This window comes from Lipotes vexillifer, unplaced genomic scaffold (assembly GCF_000442215.2).
Source record: "Lipotes vexillifer unplaced genomic scaffold, Lipotes_vexillifer_v1.1 scaffold564, whole genome shotgun sequence".
NCBI lineage: Eukaryota > Metazoa > Chordata > Mammalia > Artiodactyla > Lipotidae > Lipotes > Lipotes vexillifer.
Window position 1 is genome coordinate 2,917,404 of NW_006787829.1, and position 24,487 is coordinate 2,941,890.

The 24,487-nt window shown below is 35.8% G+C and overlaps 1 protein-coding gene across 1 annotated transcript in view; it reads right to left on the minus strand.

Moving 5' to 3' along the window:
• The window catches only part of CCDC102B (coiled-coil domain containing 102B), a 187,596-nt gene that overhangs the window by 26,499 nt on the left and 136,610 nt on the right, over positions 1 to 24,487 (minus strand). Inside the window, exon 6 of the mRNA XM_007460867.1 lies at positions 789 to 959. Coding sequence (XP_007460929.1) covers positions 789 to 959 — 171 coding nt within the window. The remainder of the gene's footprint in view (positions 1 to 788; positions 960 to 24,487) is intronic.

Here is a 24,487-nt window from a genome sequence, read left to right on the forward strand (position 1 = left end):
CCATGGCATGTGGGATCTTCCCGGCCCGGGGCAGGAACCCGTGTCCCCTGCATCGGCAGGTGGACTCTCAACCTGCGCCACCAGGGAAGCCCAAGGTATCCCATTCTTAAACATGCCATAAACCATTAGCAAGTTGACATTTCACGACAAAACAAGATGCCTACATTCTTTAAACATCAGAGAGCAGTGGGGAGAATATATATACCATAACATGTAATCACAACATACATCATGTTTCTATAATATATAGAATTAAAGCTTAAAACTGAAAACACCAAGTTGTTTTTTTTTTTTTTTTTTTTTTTTGCGGTACGCGGGCCTCTCACTGTTGTGGCCTCTCCCATTGCGGAGCACAGGCTCCGGACGCCCAGGCTCAGCAGCCATGGCTCACGGGCCCAGCCGCTCCGCGGCATGTGGGATCTTCGCGGACCGGGGCACGAACCCGTGTCTCCTGCATCGGCAGGTGGACTCTCAACCACTGTGCCACCGGGGAAGCCCAACACCAAGTTTTAATGATACTTATGGTAGCATGCCTCCCCACACGACCAAGCTAAAACATAACTGAAGCGATAGGGCACACGTAAAAAATGCACTACTAACACCACAAAAATGAGCATGTTGTTTACATAATAGTTTCCTCTCCTTACACTTACACTTTTTTGATTTTAATTTTTAAAAATGGGAAGTTTTTGCCTCAAGCAATGCCATATGCTAATAAAAAAGAAAATGCTTTTTTCTATGCTATGAAATGCAACTTTGAATCTATGTGACATATGTTCCACTTGTACCTTATTTTCTTTTTGGTTGAGCCCCCATTTTAGTTCTTCTACTTGAAATCTAAGTTTCTTCACTTCGGCCTCGTTTTGATCCATGAGATTGTTGACGTGGGTCACTTCTGCCGTCTTTGCCTGGTGCTGCCTGCTTAGTTTATGATAGGCATGTTGAAGGTCCAACAGTTCCTTTTAAAAGAAAACAGGGATTCTATTATTTATAGTTTACTCTGATAAAGTCAGAAGAATGGCAACTTGTTTGGAAAAAATAGAAAAGCACTTTAGGAAGAATTCAGATTAGGCATCTTTTCATCTGGAACTCAACATTTCTGCAATTAAATATTATGATTTGCATATAACTATAGGTGGAAGGTGTATTTCTGTGTGGCTAAAATACAGTGCAACTCTTTATGTGCTTGAGGGAATGACCCATTTTTCATGTTATGCAAATTTAGTTTTTATGTATGCTTTCCAAAAGAGGAATCTCATATCCATAAATGAAGAATAACATATAATAAAAATAAGTACAAGAAGAACTGTTCATCTGGTAAATCAGCCTAAGTATTAAAAGTTAGCAGACTCTGCTTTTAATTATTTTTCTTAAAAAAAAGGTTTTGTGCTGCTGTACTCATGCCATGAATGGCACCCTCCTGAAACCACATGAATCTGGCTCAGAGACCTGAAGGGGCTGACCCTGGGGAAAATCCAGAGTGAATCCACCATGAAGTGACTGGATCTCCAGTTAATCTTGTTATAATCAACATTCTACAAGAGATGAATTGACAGGTTACATTAATTGGCCTCAGATTATAATTAATGTAGTTTCTAATTTTTTGCTAAAATTTGCTGTGTAAAATTAACAGTACTGTCATTGTTGAAATCATCTTTATTAAAACTATGAAGAAAAAAAAATAACCTCTAATTCCTCATGATGTTATAATACTTTAAGAAAGTCCTAGGATATTTTTTTAATTTCCTGAAAAATACTGTCATAATACTTACTAGTTAAAAACGCATAGTTAAATTTTTTTAGGACAACCAGGTAGACAACTGGAGATGGGATCTTTACTCACATCTTATACTACTACTGTTACTAATAAGAACAATAAAAAAAGAATCAGATTTACTAGTAAAAAAAAAAGAAAAAAGTCATAAAGCATTGGAAAACACTGGAAGACAAATGTAAATACTTTTTTTCAATTACCAAATAGGGAAAGGCTTTCTAAGTATGATTATGAGATCACAGAAGAATAAATTTAATCACAATAATTATACAATTTGTGTATAGCAAATAGTTTGTCCTACACAGAAAATGTTGTAACAAGGGACAAGTCTCTTACTATATGAAGTTATATCAAGTCTGTACAAATTGACTTGATATAAAATATGGAAGGAGAGAGTTCACAGAAAAGCATACAGAATATCTGTTAAACATTGAAAGCTCTTCATCTTCACCCAAAACTCAGGAAAAACCTTTCCAATTTCTGTAACACATTGACATGACAAAATTATAGAAATGGTTGCTAGGGATCAAGGGTAGGGATGAGGGGAGAGAAGTGGGTGTGGCTAAGGGCAGATCAGGGATCCTTTTCTTGATGAAAAGTTCTGTGATTTTTGTTTTTTTTTTCTTGCGGTACGCGGGCCTCTCACTGTTGTGGCCTCTCCCATTGTGGAGCACAGGCTCCCGGACGCGCAGGCTCACCGGCCATGGCTCACGAGCCCAGCCGCTCTGCGGCATGTGGGATCTTCCCAGACCGGGGCACGAACCCGTGTCCCCTGCATCAGCAGGCGGACTCGCAACCACTGCACCACCAGGGAAGCCCAGTTCTGTGTTTTGACTGTATTGATGTCAATATTCTGGTTTTGATACCCTACCATAGTTTTGAAAGATGATACCACTGGTGGAAATTTGGGGAAAAGGTACATAGATCTCTCTGTATTATTTCTTACAGCTGCATATAAATCTACAATCATCAAAAATAAAAGTATAATGAAAAGAAATATATCAAGATGCTATTCCTCATGTCTTCAGACTGGCAAGATTATGTGTGATAAAATAATCTGTTGGTAAAATGTGAAGAAACTGAGATTCATTCATGGAAAATGTTGACAAAACTATTTAACATGAAAAATGCATTAAATCTCCAACCCAGCCATTCTACTTCCAGGGCTGTGTTCTACAGATACACACACAGTTGTGTGAAATGCTGTATGTATGTGGACATGTAGCACAGTGTTATTTTTATGTTAATAGTGAATGATTGGAAATGAAGATCATCGTCATAATATCATCATATGGAGCTGATTAAATAAAAAGCCATTAAGCTTTTTAATGCTTAAATATGGCAACCTTTTGTATAATGATATGATATCTCTCAATATTCTATTAAGTAAAGCAAAATGCAAAACAGTGTGAAGCATAAAAATAAAAGCTGATGTAAAGTGAATTTTTTTTAAATTTATTTATTTATTTATTTATGGCTGCGTTGGGTCTTTGTTGCTATGCGCGGCTTCTCATTGCAGTGGCTTCTTTTGTTGTGGAGCACGGGCTCCAGGTGCGTGAGCTTCAGTAGCTGTGGCTCGAAGGCTCTAGGGCACAGGCTCAGTAGTCGTGGCGCACAGGCTTAATTGCTCCACGGCACGTGGGATCTTCCCGGACCCGGGATCAAACCTGTGTCTCCCGTATTGGCAGGCGGATTCTTAACCACTGCGCCACCAGGGAAGCCCTAAAGTGAATTTTGATATGACACCATTGATTACTGGCAGCCTCTTGGTCTCTATGAGACACAGAACTCCAACCAAACAGGTAGATGTCCTGCAAATGTGAGAAGAGGGTGTGGACTAGAGCGCAGGACCTGGGAGCAATTGCTGACCACTCTCAGGAAGCCAGGAGGAGGAAAAGGCGGAGGAGGAAAAGGCAGAGGAGGTCTCCCATGCCCACCAGCCGCCCACCACGCCTCCATGGCAATCTATCAAATAACTGAGAGATTCCTGGAATCTTGCTGCTGTTCTGAAAACCCTGGCCCCCATAAGAGTCAGAATCACACCCATTGGTATTTAAACCTGAGCAATGCCGAAGGGCAGCTGGGAACAGGCAAACTTTGGCAGGCAGCTAGACCCCTGTTGATGGGACAGGCTCATGGTCCCTTCCCTTGCCCCACAGTAACAGTGCAGTTTACAGCTTCATGGCAGTGTTTTATCAAATTACATCACAAACCACATTTAAAATGCAAACAGATTTCTCCTTTCTTCTCTTCAGAGTACAATTTTCCAATGCCAAATTATATACCTTCCGCTTTCACAGAAAGATATGCAGTAGGGAACACAATTCTATTATTTGGAATGACAATGGAGCATTTAATGAAAGATTTTCTTGATCTGGCAAACAAAGAATTTGCCACAAAAGTAATGCAGAGCTTAATGGAAGATAATATAGCAAATCTGTAAAATGATGGCTTTTCCTCAGGAATTATGCAACTACCTAAAAAACCTTTGTGGGGCTTCCCTGGTGACGCAGTGGTTGAGAGTCCGCCTGCTGATGCAGGGGACAAGGGTTCGTGCCCCGGTCCGGGAAGATCCCACATGCCGCGGAGCAGCTGGGCCCGTGAGCCATGGCCGCTGAGCCTGCGCGTCCGGTGCCTGTGCTCCGCAACGGGAGAGGCCACAACAGTGAGAGGCCCGCGTACCGCCAAAAAAAAAAAAAAAAAAAAAAAAAAAACCTTTGTGATTTAGTAAAATTATTCCTCAGACAGTCAATGCTTTGACTTTAGGCTTGTACAATTCACTTAGATTGGTTTAAATGGAGCTAAGTAAACAAAAAGAACCTTTGAGATGTGCAAATAGGAAAGGAGGCAGAGAGGGAGGGAGGGAGGAGGGAAGGAAAATCATTGCTGTTTGTCAGTACCAATTCCATCCCAAGCATGTGTCATCCTTGTAGGCAGACCTCTAGCATTCATGCTCTACTGCATGGCCATTTACTCAGGGAAGGCCACCTTATTCTCAGGCCCAGGAGGTGGATATGCGTTAGCCAACGTCTGTTCTCTGTGAGTGGTCCCCAAGCCTGCAGCATCAGCATACACTGACAACTCCATCCAAGATCCATTGAATCAGAAGCTCAGGAGTTGAGGCCCAGCAACCTTGGGTTTAACAAGCCCTCCAGATGTTTTATTCAACATAAAGTCTGAGGACCACTAGTATATGCCAACTGTAGTAAACTTTACTCTTGCCAGTAAATGTTTTAGGAAGGTAGATGGAACCTGACCGAGCAATGAAATATGAGCCGTCTCCTTGGGTGAGAGGAGGTGATCTAGGATTTTTAAGCACTTAAAAATATACAAGGAAGAGGTATGCCTGGAGGTACTGATACAACAGTCTGGGCCAATAGGAGAATCATGCTTACAACTGAGGTCTGAAGACCTGGCCTGGCCTTGGGCACATTTCGTTATGAGAAAATCTATCAAAATATATCTATAGCCAAATGTATTTTAATTATGTTCGTAGGATACATTTTACTTTCTATTATAAAAAGATGAAAAGTAGATTTCAACATAGGAGAAAAAAATTATTTCATTAGTAAGGATATTTTTAAAAAATCAGTTTAGGGTGAAAGAGATTAGTATTAGCCAAGTACCTACTATCACTGAACTCTTCACATACCTTCTCTCTCTTGTCTTTTCTATTTTCCCCATTCAGTCTCTGAGAAGCTATACACATTGCTTATGGCCAAACTAGCTGTAAATTACTCCTCCTTTTTTCATTGTTTCAAAACAATATCCCAGCTGGCTTTAACCTTGTTAAGAAGATAAGCAGGCCTTATCTTCTAAGACTTCACAGGTTCTTTGATATTTTAATCCATTAGTTCATCAACACCCCCATTTTACTTTCAGGAGAGAGATGGATTTCTTCCTTAATTCTCAAAGCTATGATCTTTCCTACTACAGATTCACTTTTTTTGTTATTCTTGTGATGAGGTTCCCCCCACCCCCAGTTCTTTCTTTGAATACATGTTAGAGTAAAGACACTTAGGATCACAAACCATAATCCCCTGTATATGTTTTGTTTGATTCTTTTATCTGAAATCTCAATTTCCCCTGTAGCTTACTTACAGACCTCCAGTTGGAAGGCATCCAAATAGATGTTCATTTAAAGAGTTAATAATTTGCATATAAAAAGAGGATAAGTCAATAATAAAGATCCATATGGATTTTTAGAGCAAGCTTATTCTAATATATTTTTAATGGTAGAAATACATAAAACCATGATGTGATATACTTTATTTTGGCAGAGAAAAATCTGAATAGAAGTTAAACATATAAAAATATACAGTACTAGAGAGTATTTGTCAGTATGTAATCCTCTATAAATCCAAAGCTATAAAACTGAACAGTAAATATAATTCACAATCCTTTTATAAGTTGATATGAATAATAATGTTGAATCGATATAGAAAATAAGCATATACAATGTGTTTGTATGTGGATATTTCTGATAGAATAACATTAGTTCCTCAAATAGATTGACTCTGTTTCTAGTGATGTGAAGAATTTGACAGCAGGTTTTAAATTCTGTATATGGCTTATGGAATCATGCATTAGTTTATGCTCTTGTAAGAATATTGCTTTCTACCTAGAATTAATATTGTAGCCGATACATGAAGTACAGAACCTTAACTGATTTTGATTGTGCCAAAAGCTGCCAGAACTAAAATACATTTTCTTATAATTTTAAATGACACAATGAAACGCTGGTTAAAAATGAATCAAATAAGTTTATATGCATCAATTTGAAGGAAAAGCAAAATGACATACAGAAAATTTTAAAGTATTAAAGTATTATTATATATGTTATTTGTTCAATTTTTAAAAAAATCCATAGAAAATTAGAAATTTCGGCATCTGTAATTTCAAAAATGCATAACAATACTGTACTGTTATGTAGAGAACCTGAAATTCTCAGTATAATATGAGTCAACTATATTTAATAAAGAGAAACACATAAAATTGGAAATAAATAGCTCATAGTCTGTTGATAGCCTTGTTAGACTCCAGCTGTGAGTAATAATGCTATCAACAAGGGCAGATTTTCTCTTCTCAAAAGTTGACTCAGGCACATTGGGTGGTTATTACAATCAAATCCATCTACTTGAATAAAGAACTCACAAGCTCATCCAAATTAAGTGCATTAGAAAAATATCTTGTACCACCTACTTATAAGGATAAATGTCAGTCTCTGTATCTTCAATTCTGACCTCAAGAAATACAGAAATCAAAGGAACGTATATTTCTACAGAATTCAGGGTTATTCATAAACATTTATGATACTTGGTGTCAGATAATAGCTTTAAAATGAGAACATTTCTGTGGTCTTAAGTGGCATCTTCAGAGGGTTCATTTAATATCTTATATGTTAAGTATAGAGTGATTTTAGTGCTCATTGTAGACTTGACACATTATCAGTGATTCAAGGAGCATTTACTGAGTGTCTACTATGTGCCATGCAGACTGGCTTCTACATTCTATATATAAAAGCAAACAAGGCAGACACAATTTTTAACCTCACAGACATTAGAACATAGTAGAGGTAACAGATTAAAGACAATTAAACAAGCAAATTTTCCCACTGTGACAAATACTAAGAGATAATCCAATGAGCTAATAAGATAGGGAACTATTTATGAAAGGTGGATGATAAGCAGGGAGGACATGTTGTGAGGGGATGCTGTCCTGTGCCCTCCAGGTTCTCCTTCAGGATGAGAGGATGTATTTCACCAGTTGCTGGAAATATCTGATCACAGCCCTTTCCCCTTGGCTATAAGGAGCCTCCTTCCTGGGACTTCCCTGGTGGCGCAATGGATAAGACTCTGCACTCCCAATGCAGAGGGCCTGGGTTTGATCCCTGGTCAGGGAACTAGATCCCACATGTGTGCTGCAACTAAGAGTTCGCATGCCACAACTAAGGAGCCCACCTGCTGCAACTAAGACCCTGCACGACCAAATAAATAAACATTTAAAAACACCCCCAAAACAAAAAACAGCCTCCTTTCTAACTCCACACCCCCTTCCTGGGGCAGCCTGGTCATTTTAGAAGTATGAAGGAACTGCTCTTCTCACCTCAATTTGGGACAGCTCCAGAGATCTATGCCAGCTTCAGAGGTATTACTATCATCACTTCTCCCCAGTCCTACTTCTCCCTCTGCCCTTTGCTGCCTGGCCTCTTTCCCCATGGGTGTTGTACTCCCTAATAAACTTCCTACATTTTGATATCTGTCTCAGAATATGCTACCCAGGTAGCACAAATGCCATCATGTCCCATGGCTGTCACCTGGGGAGATCTATCCTATAGAATTAAATATCGTAGTACAAACACCATGGATGGAAAATAGATGATGGAAACTTTACTAAGAAAGAAATGTGCAAAAAGGATGCAAAGCCACAATATTGTGGCTACATTGTGGCACTTATATTGTGTGTGTGTGTGTATGTGTGTGTGAGGCCCATAGACTGAATATCACACATTGGAGTTTGTGTTTATTCAATGCCATTTGTGCTTATTCAGTACCATAGATACATAAGCAATTGACCAAAAAAAAGTTTGTTGAGCATCTACTAATCTCTCATATAATCAGTTATGTCAATATTCCCAATAATATTCAAGTTTTTTAGAAAATATAAAAAAGCTTCATTAACTTTAAATTAAGTCCTACTTTCCTCATCTGTAAAATGCATACAATAGCAATTTCATAGAATTGTAACCTTCAAAAGGCACAATATGTATAAGTCATTTGTGATACATTAATTAAACATAACAGGATAGGTAGAAAAACTGGCTAGGTTAGTTAGTTATCAAATGCAATAATAAGGTGAAATGTCAGTAATCCAGAGTAGATAGAGCATCTCAGCAAATGCCACCACGGACTGGGTTCTTTTTATCTTTCTGCTTTGTCACCCTTAGCTCATACGTGGTCTTTGTCCTTAAGCTTGATGTATTATAATCCCAAAATATCTGCTGAATCTTGCTGGAAAGGAAGTAGGAAGGGAACGAGCAAGGATAAAAGTGGTTTTCTCCAAGTGAAACTTTGCCTTTGTGTTGATAAGGCGACCTCTCAATGTTGTGTTTTCGGGAAAAAAAATGCAAAAAAATTGCACAAAATATTGAGAATAAAAATATATAGTAAAAGTCAGACAACTTGTAAACAAACTGAGAAACAACAAAGGCCAAGAGATATTATTACAGCGCAGACGGATTGTGGGAAATAAAAACGTATAAAGAGAGGAACTAATAGTAAACTTATAATCAGCAACAACAAGAAGCCTTATTAAATACAGTAATGTCTTCAATTGCTGAGTAACCTAGAATTCTAAGCCCAGCTAAACTAATATGCGAGAGGCAGGGCAAGATCAATTTTTTTTTTTTTTTTTTTTTTTTTTTTTTGAGGAGCACAGGCTCCGGACGCGCAGGCTCAGCGGCCATGGCTCACGGGCCCAGCCGCTCCGCGGCATGCGGGATCTTCCCAGACCGGGGCACGAACCCGCGTCCCCTGCATTGGTAGGCGGACTCCCAACCCCTGCACCACCAGGGAAGCCCCAAAATCAATTTTAGTTTTAGGCAGAGGCAGGATTTTCCATCCACATATTCTTGATGAAAGAACTCAGGATGTTCTCTAGGAAGTTATCTTTCTACAGTTCTTTGATTCATCAAATCCTTTCCTGTCTCAAAGTATTCGGACATGCTTTTCCTTTCGCCTACAAAGAGCTTTTGCAACTCTACACTCATGTGACTCCTAATTTACATTCAGGTCCCAGTTTAAATAGGATTTCCTCTGAGATGCTTTCTTGATTACCCAAATGTGAATAATGATTCACAGTATTATTTTTAATTATTATTCAGATACCTGTTCATTTCCTTTATAGTCTTTATTGCATGTTGAAATTTATACCTGTTTGTGCATTTACTTAAGATTCCTTTATCCTACTAGTCAATATATATTTAATGCACCTATATCTGTAGAGTAGAAACAATTTAGAGTTATGTGGAAATGTGAAAATTAATTAAGTGTCAGGTCCATAGAAAACTGGAGCTCTAATTGTAAAATTTTGGAAATAATGAATATACAATGCAAACTTTAGAGAGATAAAGCTGTTGCTAGCAGAAAAGATATGTTCTCAATTTAACTACAAAAAGATATATATAAAGATATATATATCTTTGTATAAGGCAAGCAATCAATTCAAACTGTTGGATAAAGCATACCAATATTATCTGAGGAAAATTGAAGGAATGAATTATTAAGGATAAAAATAATCTATTGATACAAGTACAAAAAAATGAATTGATGAAGAATTGGTCTATTGGTCTATAAACAAGCAGAATAGTATAGAAAATCTATGAACTAGCCTAAAGAAAATTTTAAAAAGAGCACCTTGAAAATATACAAAATGGGAAATGAATTGGTATTTATATCAGATTAATAAAATAGGAGTAGTTTTGTTAAGCCTTGCCTTTCAATGGGACACTGAGACTAAAGTCTGCCTGATGGAATGTGGAAGGAACTGGTTTATATCTCTTCTAGCTCTAGCAAGGAGATATCCCATGGGAACTTCCATGATGTCCCACTTCCTTACCTAAGTACCTAGAACTGAAGGGCTACAAGATGATGAAGCTAAAAGCTGACAGTTACAGATCCCTGAGTCACCACATGGAGAAAAAACACCAAGGAGAGCCTCCTGGCTTCACTGGATTAAGAAATGAGCAAAAAATAAACTTGTACCAGCTGCAGAGATCCGGAGTTTGTTGTAGCGCTCTATCCTTACTAATAGTCTAGCACAATAATATTAGGTTACATCAACTGGCATGCTTAAAAAACATTTTGATTGACTAATTCACTGGCAGTTTCAGTGCATATCAAAGGTTACTAGGCTTTTAGTCATTTTTAAATTGACTCATTTTACAAAAAAGATGTCTGTCTCTCAGATACACCATCAGGGTTATAGGGACAGAGCTTTTTTTGGTCTTTTTCTTTTAACTGTATAGTTCATCAATTATCTGTAGTGTGTTAAATAGTGCCTAGACACTGAAGGTGCTCAACAAATGATAAATGAATGTATGAATAAATGAATATACTTACAATATGTCTTACTGATTGGTGAAGCAAACAACAAAATGTATTTATGATTCTAGACTGTATGCAGGCTGGATTGTACTGTGCACAGGAAAAGGAAGAGTCTCTTTACACTCATTTTCTTTTAACAGCAAGCATTCATCACCAATTCAATCTACACATAATAAAGTTTTGTAATAGTTGGCAATACATTAAAATAGTTATTATAATACATATCCTGACTCTGTGTGATATTTAAAGATTTCTAAAGAATTTCAAATATGGCTATTAACCCTATGGCTAAACCATAAGTTGCAAGTACAATTTAGTACTCATACAGCATCCTTTGTCTCCAGAGAACATACAAATATTAAGTTAAACCCTGAATTGTTAGTCACCAAAATTGTAGATGGAACCAGAAGTTCTTTTTCTATTTTCCAGGCCCCCATGGGGGGAATAGAGAGATCACTGACTCACACTCAGTGGGGAATGCATCACTCCCACGTAGTTTTTTCTTAAAGCCATTCACACTTACCTAAGTAATGCTTTATAACCAAACTTTCCAACCTTCTCTCTACCCACACTGAGAAGAGCCCTGTAATTGTACAAAGCTACAAATGTTCAGAGAAAATACTTTTCTGTGGAAAATATTTCATTTCATTTGATAAATCAGGGTTTCTCCAGGTCCTCTGTGCAGCCCTTTTACATGAAAGTGGTTCTGCATACAGCAAACTCTCCTGACAGATAAGGGTATTGCTTTTGCTCATAATTCTAGGGAAATAAATAATTTAAATAAAATACATAGACTTGTGTGTGGAGTTTGACAGACTCAATAGCCAAACAATTCCTACTTCCATTCGTGGAAAAGAAAGAGCAGAAGTGTCAATAAAGGCAAGAAAAAGGAAGTGATCAGAAAGGCTGGTAGAAATAAAACCACAGTGAGTGTTCATCAAAATTAATAGGAAATAATCCAGAGATTAAGAGAAAGATAGAGAAAATTCTCAGAAGAGGAAATACAATAATCCAAGAAATGAAAAAATATTAATAAGGATATCGATATAGAAATGGTAAGAAATACACTCTCATATACCGCTGAAGGAAAATGTAAATTTTCAGGACATTAAGATAATTTATGAAAATATATCAACAGTTCTTAACTCTGTCCTAGATTTTATAACAAGAAAATTATTCTAGGAAAATACTACATATATATGTATACATATATGTGTGTATATATATATATATGAATGGAAGTTTATATACACATACATTTGTGTATATATATATGAATATATATATGAATAAAAGTTTTATGTTCAAAAATAGTCACTCTGCATTACATATAACAATATGTTAGAAAGTAATCTATATGATCAGACCCTTATTGAATAAATTATAATTAATCCTTATATGGTAATATTATAAGCCCTTAAATTATGTGCGAAGAATTTTGATGATGCAACAATAATGAGGCTATATAATGTGGAATAGCAAAGCATAAGGCACAATTTTATGTACATGACTCCAATTATGTATGTATGTATGTATACACCACACAAACACACAGTAACAAGACATACATGAAATAGGGTTTTTACTTTTGTCCAGTATTACGTAAGACCTCAACACTGAGAACAAAGGCTTCTTAAGCTCCTCTCCTTCTAAAACAAATGGGCAGAAAGAAAAATAAAAGTGTGGTAGAAACCTGGTCCTGCACCCACTAGGCCCTGCCCACCTGGAGAGTGTGTAATGGGCAGATCATAGGTGGACAGAGAGACCCTGGGAAGGCCTGTTATCTGAGCCCAGGGGCAGTTTCTCTCCTCTGTCCTGGAAAATGGAATGGAGTTACCTGCCCCACATGAAGACAAATCAATTTTTCCAGAGAAAAATCTTAAAAATGTCACGTGGTGTTTGGGGGACAGACTGATTCCTCATTCATACTAGAAAAAGTATAAGCAGCCTGTTGCTATAGAGCAGGGAGGTGGTGCTTCCCTGGCAATTGCCTGCACTTTCAGAATTTCTTGGAACAGGAAGGCGTAAATGTTTGGGGTGAGTCTGAGTGGCCCCTGCAGAGAAGAGCTGGACTTGCATCATTTTAAAAAAAGTCCCCCACTTTAAAGGACCAGTCAGGTGGGTGAGATGACACCAACAGAAGAATCCCACATGGAGTGGACTGTGGGAGAGCTCAGGGTGATGGTGGGTCAGGGGCTGACTGAAGACGCACTGCGGCAGAAGGGGCTGGCCTGGAGCACCGTGCCTGAAACCACTCCAATTCATAGGACTGCTCCGTCCTCTGTTCTCTCTTCCAGCCCTGAGAAGTAGAAGGAAGCCTATCTAGTTGGGGCGGGGGTGGTGGTGGTGGTGGGGCAACGTAGGGAGGAGTGAGCAGAATATCCCATCCTCACTGCCTGCCGCCTGGCCTGATGCCAAACTGCGGAAACGCAGAAGCTTCGACCCTGAGGTCTACAAATGGAGGGGATTTAACAGAGCATTTTCCATCTACTGGACGCGCCCTCCGAGATACAAGGTGCATGTTGTAAGAAGGAAGTGGTTTCCTCTTAACTCATTTCTGTATCTTTTTCAGCGCCTGCAATGTATAATATTACATGTGGATGATGTTTCAAAAGGAGTATATCAAGTTGAAAGATGAACTGTTGATGTAGAAAAGACTGAAAAGGGTTTTTTTTTATTGCATTCCTAAAAATATTGTATAACTTGTTATTAAATAAATATTAACCTCTAAAATGTTACTCTTTCCTGGAATACAAGTGGACCATCATTTTCGACAGAGTATTTGCTTTGGGAACAAGATGAGAGATCACAGGTGTACAGATTGTGACTTTTACTTTCTGTTGAAATAACCAAAGTTATTTCAAAGTTATCAAAACTACCCTATAGGTTAACGTTAATTGGCGCATTAAGGTGACCTCATAGGGAGTCCTTAGATCTAGAACCCCAAAGCTAACTCAGTTTTCCAATTTGATCTGAGAAAGATTGAGCATATTTTATTCACAACCTCACATTGTCTCAGAACTCAGGAATTAAACACCTATTCATAGCATTTATTAACATTTAATCCTCCAGATCGCCTCTATAACCAGAAATCATTATCTGTTACCTATATGAAGTTATCAAAACTACCCTATAGGTTAACGTTAATTGGCGCATTAAGGTGACCTCATAGGGAGTCCGGAAATATAAACCAGTTTAATGAGTGATAAATTAAGGCACACAAATAAATGCTTCAGTGTGGAATAACTGAATTGCTTCTCTCTTCTCGTTGTGTTGGTGTTTACAAAAGAGAAGCATTAGAAGCCAAAGTGAGGTAAAACATTAAAATCAAATTAGAAAAACAAATAAGTTAGTTCATCTAAAACTAAAAGTAAGTATCCCCATACCTAATTTCCAAGGGTTGCCTCTTGTACAAAGTGGGTCCCTTTGTGGTTGCCATCATGAGTCATGAATTCAACAATGTGGTATTGCGTGGGTTAAGGAATGGAGTTTCTCAGGGAAACAGCAAGTTGGAAAGGTTGGATTCACAACAGATAAAAAGGCATGGGTCCCACACGTCAAGGAAAACCTCCAGAGCTAGAAACACTGTTTGGATGTGTCCTCCAGTCAAGGGACAGCCCTTCCTCCTGCTCTACTTAGAGGTGTCTGGCAATTGGAACCTGGTGCTGCCTGTCGACACAAATAGTAAGTGCCAGTTGCCCAGAACCTGGAACGTTTGGGTGGCTCACAGAGAACCAACTGATAACTTTTGAAAATGTAGTGAGCCCTATGTTACATGTGTAACATATTCCTGGCCAAGGGAGCTCACATTCTACTAGAAAAATGAGATGAGTTAAATACATGAGATGAGTTAAAATACATGAAAATAGAATATGATGATAAACACAGTTGGAGAAAATCCGAGTAACTTTCCTACACGGAGAACTTATTCTAACTCCTGTTATTCATGTTAAGTTTACTTGTGTCACTGGTAGTTGCTATCATCTCATTGGCCCTTTTTAAATTTTGATGCTAAAAACAGAAATTTAAGAGACTTTAACATCTGCCATCACTACCTGATAAATGTCCTTTATTTGTACATGTTCTTGTCATCTTATGAACAGGCCTAAGTCTCAGGAGGGAAAAAGTGATTCTACAAATATGTTTTTGATTTTTTTTTTTTTTTGCAACTTTAAGTATCCTCCCAAGTTCGTAATTGAAAATTAGGCCACAGACATTGTTTTTATACTCTTTTTTTTATATTTTCATGCTATAGCTATTCAATAAAAATCACTCATGCAAAGCTTCTGTAACAAATTTTAAATATAACCCTTTATGTACAAAATTGAACAGGGTTAAAATGTCCTATACTAAACATTATACAAAGCATTCTGAGCTCTAAATACTGCTGCATCTGCTCTGTTTATATGGCATATCTTAAATATACATGCTCTGAAAATACTTTGTCAACTACCTATATTGTCAATAGACTCAATATAATTTCAATGGAATTCTGTTCATAATTTTTAAATAAGTGAAATATATTAGTGGTTATTTCAGTCTGTATAAGCCCAAGTGTTACACACACAGATACTAACACAGTCTAACACAATTGCAAGAAAGAGTTCCTTCCACCATGAAAATGGTATATTTCTTCCAAAGGCACAAATGCACTTACAGATGCACAAGTAAGGCAATAAAAAATGCAGTTCTGTTATACAAGAAGGCACTTTTCTTCTAAATTCCTTTATGTGGAAAATTTTCTTGAAATGCTATAAAATCGATATCTTTGGAATTCATTTTGATTTGATTATGACTTTATTATTCAGAATAATTTTCCCTCCTTCAAAAATACAGCTGTAATTATTCCCCAGTTAATAATTGTACAAGATCAGTTTCGTATCATCCAAAAATCAGACGACTAATTATCTGGCATTTTGTTAAATTAACTTCAACTTGTAAATATGAAATAATGCTCATTTTAAGCCTAAAAAAAGCAGTGAACAAGTTTCCTCTTATCAATAATAAATGTTAGCTTCTAGTAAACATCTGGTAATTGAGTATGTAAGGTGATACATCATAATCAAAAATTTTTTTCAGATTTTTCACTTCAAATCATGAAAGAAGAGGACTTGGTTATTATGCGTTTCATGCGTAGTTGAGAAAAAATATGCATATTGTTGCATATGTAGTTGAGATGGATCCAGTCCATCTCAACTTGTAAAATAAGAAAAGTTGAAAACGCTTGTGTTCAAATGTCCAGCTACCCCCATTTTCTGTGAATTTTATAGGGTCAGTTCATCTAAGGTTAGGGATAAACTATCCCTGCAGTTGCATCAAACCATTTGGTCCATTAAGACTTGACTTTAGCTGCCAAAGGACATTTTCCCCTGCATAATACTGTTTGGCATTTGCATTGATCAAATTAACTGGTCACTTGCCAAATGTCCACTTCACTTTGGCACGTAGATAAAGACTATGGGAGTGAGAGAATGATTTACTAAATGTCTGAAAGAATTTATATATTCACCCTAATTAAATTATACTCAAAAATAACAATCACCCTTTAGAGTTCCTCTCAAATTAATGAATACTTCCAATTATAAGGAAAAAATACTAAAAATGGAAATTGAATAATCTAGACACAAACAGATGATAAAAGCACTTATTTTAAAAACTTTATTTTATTTATGGTGCAAATCTTTGTGGTTTGTGATGCTAACTAGAAAAGACATGAATACATTCTAAACTTCCTATAGAATAGTTATGTACAATTTTGAAAGAAAATAGACATATATAAGATACATTACTGTGATTTTTCACTAGGTTCTTAGTCATTTAAAAAATGTTATTCATTGGTACTATTCTCAAGACACTGTCTATTTCTTATGGAAAGAAATTGTAATCTAGAAGGAAAGATAACATATTCTAATGACTAAAATACAAGGAAAGCAAATTGGCCCTGTAACCAAAAAACAAACAAACAAAAAGAACCTATTTGCCAGTCCTATCCATATAAAATTAAAATATAACTACCTAGCTTTTACTAAAAGTAAAAATGTTTAATTGTACTAGAAAATAAAAATTGCATTGAGATGCAGATGGAGAAGAGACTTAGATACAATCTGTTGTCTTTTAAGAGGGATACACAGTCCAAGGGAATGTGTCTGGTTATAGTAGGAAGAAGAAAACATCACGACTAATGTGTTTAGATACATACACGTGTATTGCGTGTGTAATTCTTCAAGTTACCATATACATGCATACACACACACATATATGTATGGACTAATTCTGATACATCATAAATTAAATTACGCATATACTGGACTTAATGTTTTCTTACACTGTTGGCGATGAATGAGGATAACATTTTTGAGATATTGGACTATAGCAATTAAGCATCATATGTTTCAACCAGAGAAAATTTTGCAAGAAGTTTTCTCTAGAATAGGCTATAATCTTATCAACAGATAATGGTGATATCTCACACCACATTACCTCTAGCTCACTGACTTTGTTTTTCATCCTCAAAAGAATCTCCTTTCTGTTTGAAAAGTTCTGATATCCCCACTAATTTTTCTAAATGATTCTAGATCCTACTTCTTCTAGAGCTCCAGCTTAAATGTCACTTTCTCATCTCCTGGTCAGGAGGAATAGGTTATGATATAATCTCAGAAGTCTCTATATAGGTTCCTTAATACACTAATGAAACAGCAAGTTTCATGAGGCTAAGGTTCTCATGTGTTCTTTCACTGTCTAGTTCTTTTGCTGTAATTTCTTTCACATAACACAGAAATAGTTATTATAGGCACTAAAAGATGCTTGTTTTCTTAATGAGTTAATGGCTTAGTCATAATAAATCTTGATTTCAAATCTCTCTGGTCAACAGGTCCTAAATGTTGAGTTCAAGTATTCCACTATTTCCGTGTCAGCAGTTCTCTGGCTGTATCAAGACCTCCAAACCATTTGTCAGTAATCTATACTTTTTCCTTTACTTCCCTGTTGCCTTCATGTGGATTCTTAACCAGCAAAAGTGCAAATCAGTTCAATAAAACGTCTCCCTTGTAAACAAGATTCTTTTCCAGAGTCTTTCTCACCATTTGTTGGGCCAAATGTCAAATCAACTGTAATGAACACTGCACATTACTGGTAAATTCACTTCCCCAATTTCTAAAACATTTTCTCGTGAAATCTCCACTTTCCTTCAGCCTAAATCTCACTTATCACCTAACTGGAAACATCACAGAAGAACAGAAACAGACAAGAAGTATCTCATCTTTCTGCACCCAAATCCAACCTCTACCTACATCTTCACCTTCTGTCTTCTCTCCTGTGACAAAGGAAGAAACATGTACTTTGCTATTTAAGACCAACCTCTCCACCTACTCCTTAGGGTCTTTCCAAGGACTTCACTTCTCACTACAACCCTCTTCTCACCTGCAACATCATTTTTTCATATCTCAGTAGATGAATCCCCTTGACATATATATCTTTAACACCTTTAAATATTCAAGGATACATAAATATACTTGATATATTTAATTATACTAAGATCTTTATATCTAAATATTTTAAAGTATCAAAATGCCCTTCCAAGCATCATCCTGGTTTTCCCATCCATATTACAACAAAATTCCTAGAAAATATACATTCACTGCTACCACTGTCTTACCTCTAATTCTATTCTCAATCAACATTAATCAGGGTTTACTGTCTCCATCAAAACAAGTCTCATTCAGATCACTAAAATGTTACAGATAGCCAAGACCCTGGGTAGTTATCTATCCGTGTTCTAATCCATGTAGCAGAACGTGATGATGGCCTTGGTTCTCCTTAAAGGGTCTTTTCCCTTTGACTTCTGGGGCAGCTTGTTTTCCTCTGTTCTCCATGTCTCTTCCTTATTTTCTCTTTATTCTTTCTCTACCTAAGATAAAAGTTGCAATGCTCACTAAATTTCCCACCGTACCTTGCAGTTAGTCTGGGCACCTGACTGTCCTGGTCTAATGTTCTGCCAGCATGGTTCAGGGGAAGGTGTCTGCTGCAGGGAGCACTGAAGAATATATTGAGATGGCTCCTTCTCAGAGGGTCCCTGAGTGAATATGGGAAAAAGACCTGACCTCCACACTGAGCGTGGAGTGAACAAGAAATAATCTTTTGTTTTGGTTACTCTCTGAGATTCTAAGTTGGTTGTGGTTATTATTATTATTATTATTATTATTATTATTTACCAGCACAGAGGTTAGCATTACCATATAAATGGATAAGTTTTGTGGTATTGCACTTTACTGTTATTATAAACTTCGTTCATTCCTTTCATCTCTTCCCTTCCTCTCCCTCCCTCAATGTCCATGTTGAATTTTACATTATTTTAAAGACTTTAACTGCACCTGTATTTCCATCCAAAGCAATTATAAGTTCCAAAGGCCAAAAAAAAGTTCCAAAAGCTAATTATAAGAGCCTAAAGAAAATCATGTCACATTAATTTGTTAATTTATATAAAATCAAATCATAATTCTCCTTTTTGAAAAGTAATCAAGGGAGCTTCCCTGGTGGCAGAGTGGTTAAGAATGCACCTGCCAATGCAGGGGACACGGGTTCGAGCCCTGGTCTGGGAAGATCCCACATGCCGCGGAGCAACCAAGCCCGTGCGCCACAACTACTGAGCCTGCGCTCTAGAGCCTGCAAGCCACAACCACTAAGCCCATGTGCCACAACTACTGAAGCCCGTGTGCCTGGAGCCCGTGCTCCGCAACAAGAGAAGCCACAACAATGAGAAGCCCACGCACTGCAACGAAGAGTAACCCCCGCTCGCGGGAACCAGAGAAAGTCCTTGCGCAGCAACAAAGACCCAAAGCAGCCAAAAATTAATTAATTAATTAATTAAAACAAAAGTAATCAAGTACATTAAAGGGTTGCTATAAATAGCATCTTATGTACTGTCACATTGGGTGTAAATCTGACTGTTAACGTGATGATAAAGTACATTTTCTAAGCTATTCAACAAATCTTCAAATAAAAATGAACTTTTCCAACTGTATATGGAAGCAAACTAAGTATAAATTGATAAATCCAAACTAAAATAGTAGCGAATTGAATTCATCAGTAAATTAAAATGAATAATAAAACATGATAAAGAAGTGCTTACTCTAGAATGGCAGAAATGTTATTACTATAAGGTTATTTATATAATTTATTCTGCCAAATATAAAATGTGAGGAAAAAAAATCCTAAATTGTATTAATATAAGCCCAACAGCATTTGATTAAATTTTTAAAATGTATTCCCCAAAATAAAAATTTAGTAAATTAGAAAGTACAGGATATTCAGACTCAAAGTCTCCATAATCAATCATCAGATCACCATCACCATCATCATCATCATTATCATGTTTGTTAAAACATTACACTTTGCCTATAAGATCAGGGAAAAACCTAGGATGCCCGTTTTCAACCCTAGTTTTTAGTGAAGCCATTTAAAATTTGGCCAAGTAAATATTTTAACATACTTAAAAGTTACAAATATTAAAAATATGGGGACAAAAATCACTATTCTTTGCATAAGATTATAAACAAGTGAACCACAAGATTATAAACTGAATAACATGAAAACACACTAGGGCCAATCTGATTATATGTTAGAAAATAAATATATACAAACCATAGCATCTCTTATAGTCCAGAATTGACCTGAGAGGACCTATAATTTCCAAAATATAGCCAAAAAAGATATAAAATATCTAAGAATAGACTGAATAGGAAATTCATAGGAAGTTTATGAAGAAAATAAAGAAACTTCTTTAAAGGGGAAAAAAGACCTGAATAGTGTAAACAGTTATCAATGATGTACACAGCCAATGTCTAAATTAATTCACAAATTTAATGTCACCCACATCAAGGGGATCATAATGGGATTTTCTTTAGAAACACAGAACAATAATATGAAAAGTTAGCTGCCAATATGAGGGTGATAAAAGAACCAGGAAGACCTGTAAAAGAAATACAATGCAATCTTCTATGAGTTAAAATACAGTAAAGTCACAATATTAAAACCAGGTGGTATTATGACACAAATAGACAAACAGATGAGTTTAAAGACAGGGGAAACCCAGAATTATGTCTAGATAGTCAGGATTTATGTTAGTTGTCCATTGCTAATGAAAGTAAATTGATAATACTTTTTTAAAGACAACTTGGCAATGCTAATAATGAAAATGGGCCCAACTTTTGACTCAGTGATTGCAAAAGTAATAATCAGGTATGTGCTAAAGATAACCTAAATATCACTTATTGGGCTTTAGTTAAATGCATTACTCTGGATGCATTATAATGCATCCATTAAAATCATTTTCAGAAAAAAATGTAATGATTTTATAAAACATTCCTTTTAACGTTTGTGATATTTTCTGTATTTTCCAAAATTTCTACATGAATTCACATTATTTTTGTTATCAAAATAAGACAATTTAAGAGTTGTTTTAAAATAATTACTGCTCTAAGCATAATTAACTAATTTTTTATTAACACTGACACTTAAGATTTGTGAAAATGTGTTAGATTTTTAGTGCAACTTTTAGTTTCATTAATCAAATAGTTGGCTGTTTTTGTATGGATTATGTACAAGTAGGAATCTAAGTATCAATTACTTGAAACCTAAACCAAACCTAAGAGAAAATATTTTATACTTTATAAAATTTGGTATAATTTTAGCAATAAAGAGGAAATGTCATTTAACTGAGAATAGGGAATTTTTTGTGGGCAGTTTCTTCTCGGAGCAAACTTCTCCGAAAGGTATGTGGATTTCTATTGAATCCTATGGGCATAAAACTACAATTATTGTTAAATATCCTAGGGAATAAAAGCAAAAAATATTGATTATGAGAAAAGTCTGAAGAACTGAGGTCCCATTGGGTTGGTCTACACAGGTTCATGGAGGGAAATTTTTTTTTTAATGAGCCACTGTAGGAGATGGGATGTGCTTTTCCTCTGCACATAACAGGGATGGGGTTTGTGAATTACTGAATGAAAGAAATCACTTGTAGAATGGCCCAAGAGAGTGTAAAATTTCTAGGCAATTGCTTATGATATCTTATTATTAGGTAACAATGATGGTACACAGAAAGCCCGTCAACCTCAGAAAAATTCTCAAACCATGTACATCAACTTGGAAACAGACTTGGAGTTCATAGCCTTAATTTATCATGTTAGTATCCTCTCACTGAGACAAAAATATCCAAAATATTCAAATGATACATTTCAAAAGACTCAATCAGTTTGACAATATCTATGATAACAACTGTTAGAGGTTAAATTAGAAAAATTAATTCACAGAGAATTCTCAAACATTATCGTAGACTGCACAGTAGATATCAGCTTCCCTATTCCAGTATTTGGTGAGAGTCCCGCTATACAAACAACTGCTATATAATCTCCTTACTGTTTTCTTAAGACAAAAATAATAAGTGAAATATTTAATAAGCAAACTTCTGCTTTCCCTTAACCTATGGGATGCTCATGAGAAAACAGTGATTAGAAATTTTAGCCATAAGGAGACAGGGGCAGGCAAAATTCCCAGAATAATTAATCATGAAAAATTAATCTCACAGTATAAAAGTATAGATAGAGTTGGCATTGGTGCCTTGGGTAGATGCCTATTTGACTTTGGGCATTGCTTCTTGTAATCTTTCCATGTGACATGTTTTAAATTCTCAACTAATTTGTATGTCCCTTGAGGGATTGCGATGTCTTAGGAATCTTTAAATTTCTCACAGCTTTTAGCACAGTGTTTTTCAACATAGTGTAAGGCTGAAGGAGATAATTTTGACAGATTATGTATTTGCCTATTAAAAAAACCTATCTATATGTTTTAAATTATTTCTGGTAAATTTTACTTTTAATAATGATCTCTGGAAAAATATCTGACAGTCTGTTTATTTCAGGTCAACAACTGCAACATTTTTCTTAAAAAAAAAGAGGTATTTAGTAGTTTAATTTTATTCTAAATTTTATTAATGAAATGGTTAAATATAAATCAAATTGCCAATAAAAATGCTGATAAAATTTGTAAAATCAGCAATGATTCATAGTTAATTCCTTTTTATCAGCCTGAGTATTTTTTATATAATTTATATAGAGTGGCTCAGGCCTTGCAAAGATTGGTGCTGCAGAACTTAAAGATGCAATGAATTCAATGTTTGTGGAATTTGCAAAAGAGCAAAAAGCAAATCTATGACTATTTTGTGTTAGAAAAAAAATTAGTCAGCACTTAAAAACCTAGTTCCTAAACAATAAGCATATTTGCCATGATTTTGAAAGTTCCTTTTTCTGAAAAAAAAAAAGTTCTTTGTGAAAAAATACCCTACTTATGCAAAAATAAAAGGAAAATATACACAAATATACATTTGCTGAGGGACAGGGAGACAAATGGATGAATATGAGAAAGAGGAACTGTAAGGAAGTAAGACGGAATGTAAACCTGAGAAGCAACAATAAGTGATAACCAGTTAGCTAAAGCAATGGTCAGCTGAAGAAGTGATTCTAATTACATACAATTTGAAAATACTTTTGCAAGCACACATTAAGGTCCACATACCAGTAACAAAAAGAAGTATGGAAAAACTGGAGCTAATGAATTTGATTCAAATTGAAATTTAATCAAATTTAATCAAATTCAAAATGAATTTGATTAAAAGCTCACTGAGAAAAATTTGATAAAAAAAATTTTATTATGATTTATTATGATAACTACAGACAGTGTTCTCTCAGAAAGTAATGTTTTTATATCCCATATACTTATTTCACATTTTTTTCTTGAATACTGCTACCTTGACTGTAACAAAATATTTGTCATCAGATTTATATACATACTTTACTGCACACTACAATCACATTTAGTTTATTTACCCCTTGAGTCAAATTATTAAACTCATGTACATAACAAAACATTCTTCATATTGCACCTTTAACCTAGGATGCAAGGACTACCCTAGGTACCTACTACAGAAATTATTACAAATTCCACACATGTTGTATGTAACTTATTGAAGTGTTTCATGTTAGGCAATTTTATTAAAAAAATACGGTATATTGCATTCAGAAAATACTAACATCAATATATTATTAATTACTATGTGCTAGAGACTATTCTATACTAACTACAAATGTGAAATAATCTAATTCTCAAAACACTCATGGCATTATTATATCAAAATTTTACAGATGAAGAAACTGAAATATCATTAATGAATACAGATGCAAAAATCCTCAACAAAATACTAGCAAACAGAATCCAACAACAAATTAAAAGGATCATACAGCATGATCAAGTGGGATTTATCCCAGGGATGCAAAGATTCTTCAATATACGCAAATCAATCAATGTGATACACTATATTAACAAACTGAAGGAGAAAAACCATATGATCATCTCAATAGATGCAAAAAAAGCTTTTGACAAAATTCAACACCCATTTATGATAAAAACTCTCCATAAAGTGGGCACAGAGAGAACCTACTTCAACATAATAAAGGTCATATACGACAAACCCACAACAATCATCATTTTCAATGACGAAAAAATGAAAGCATTTGCTCTAAGATCAGGAACAAGACAAGGATGTCCACTCTCACTA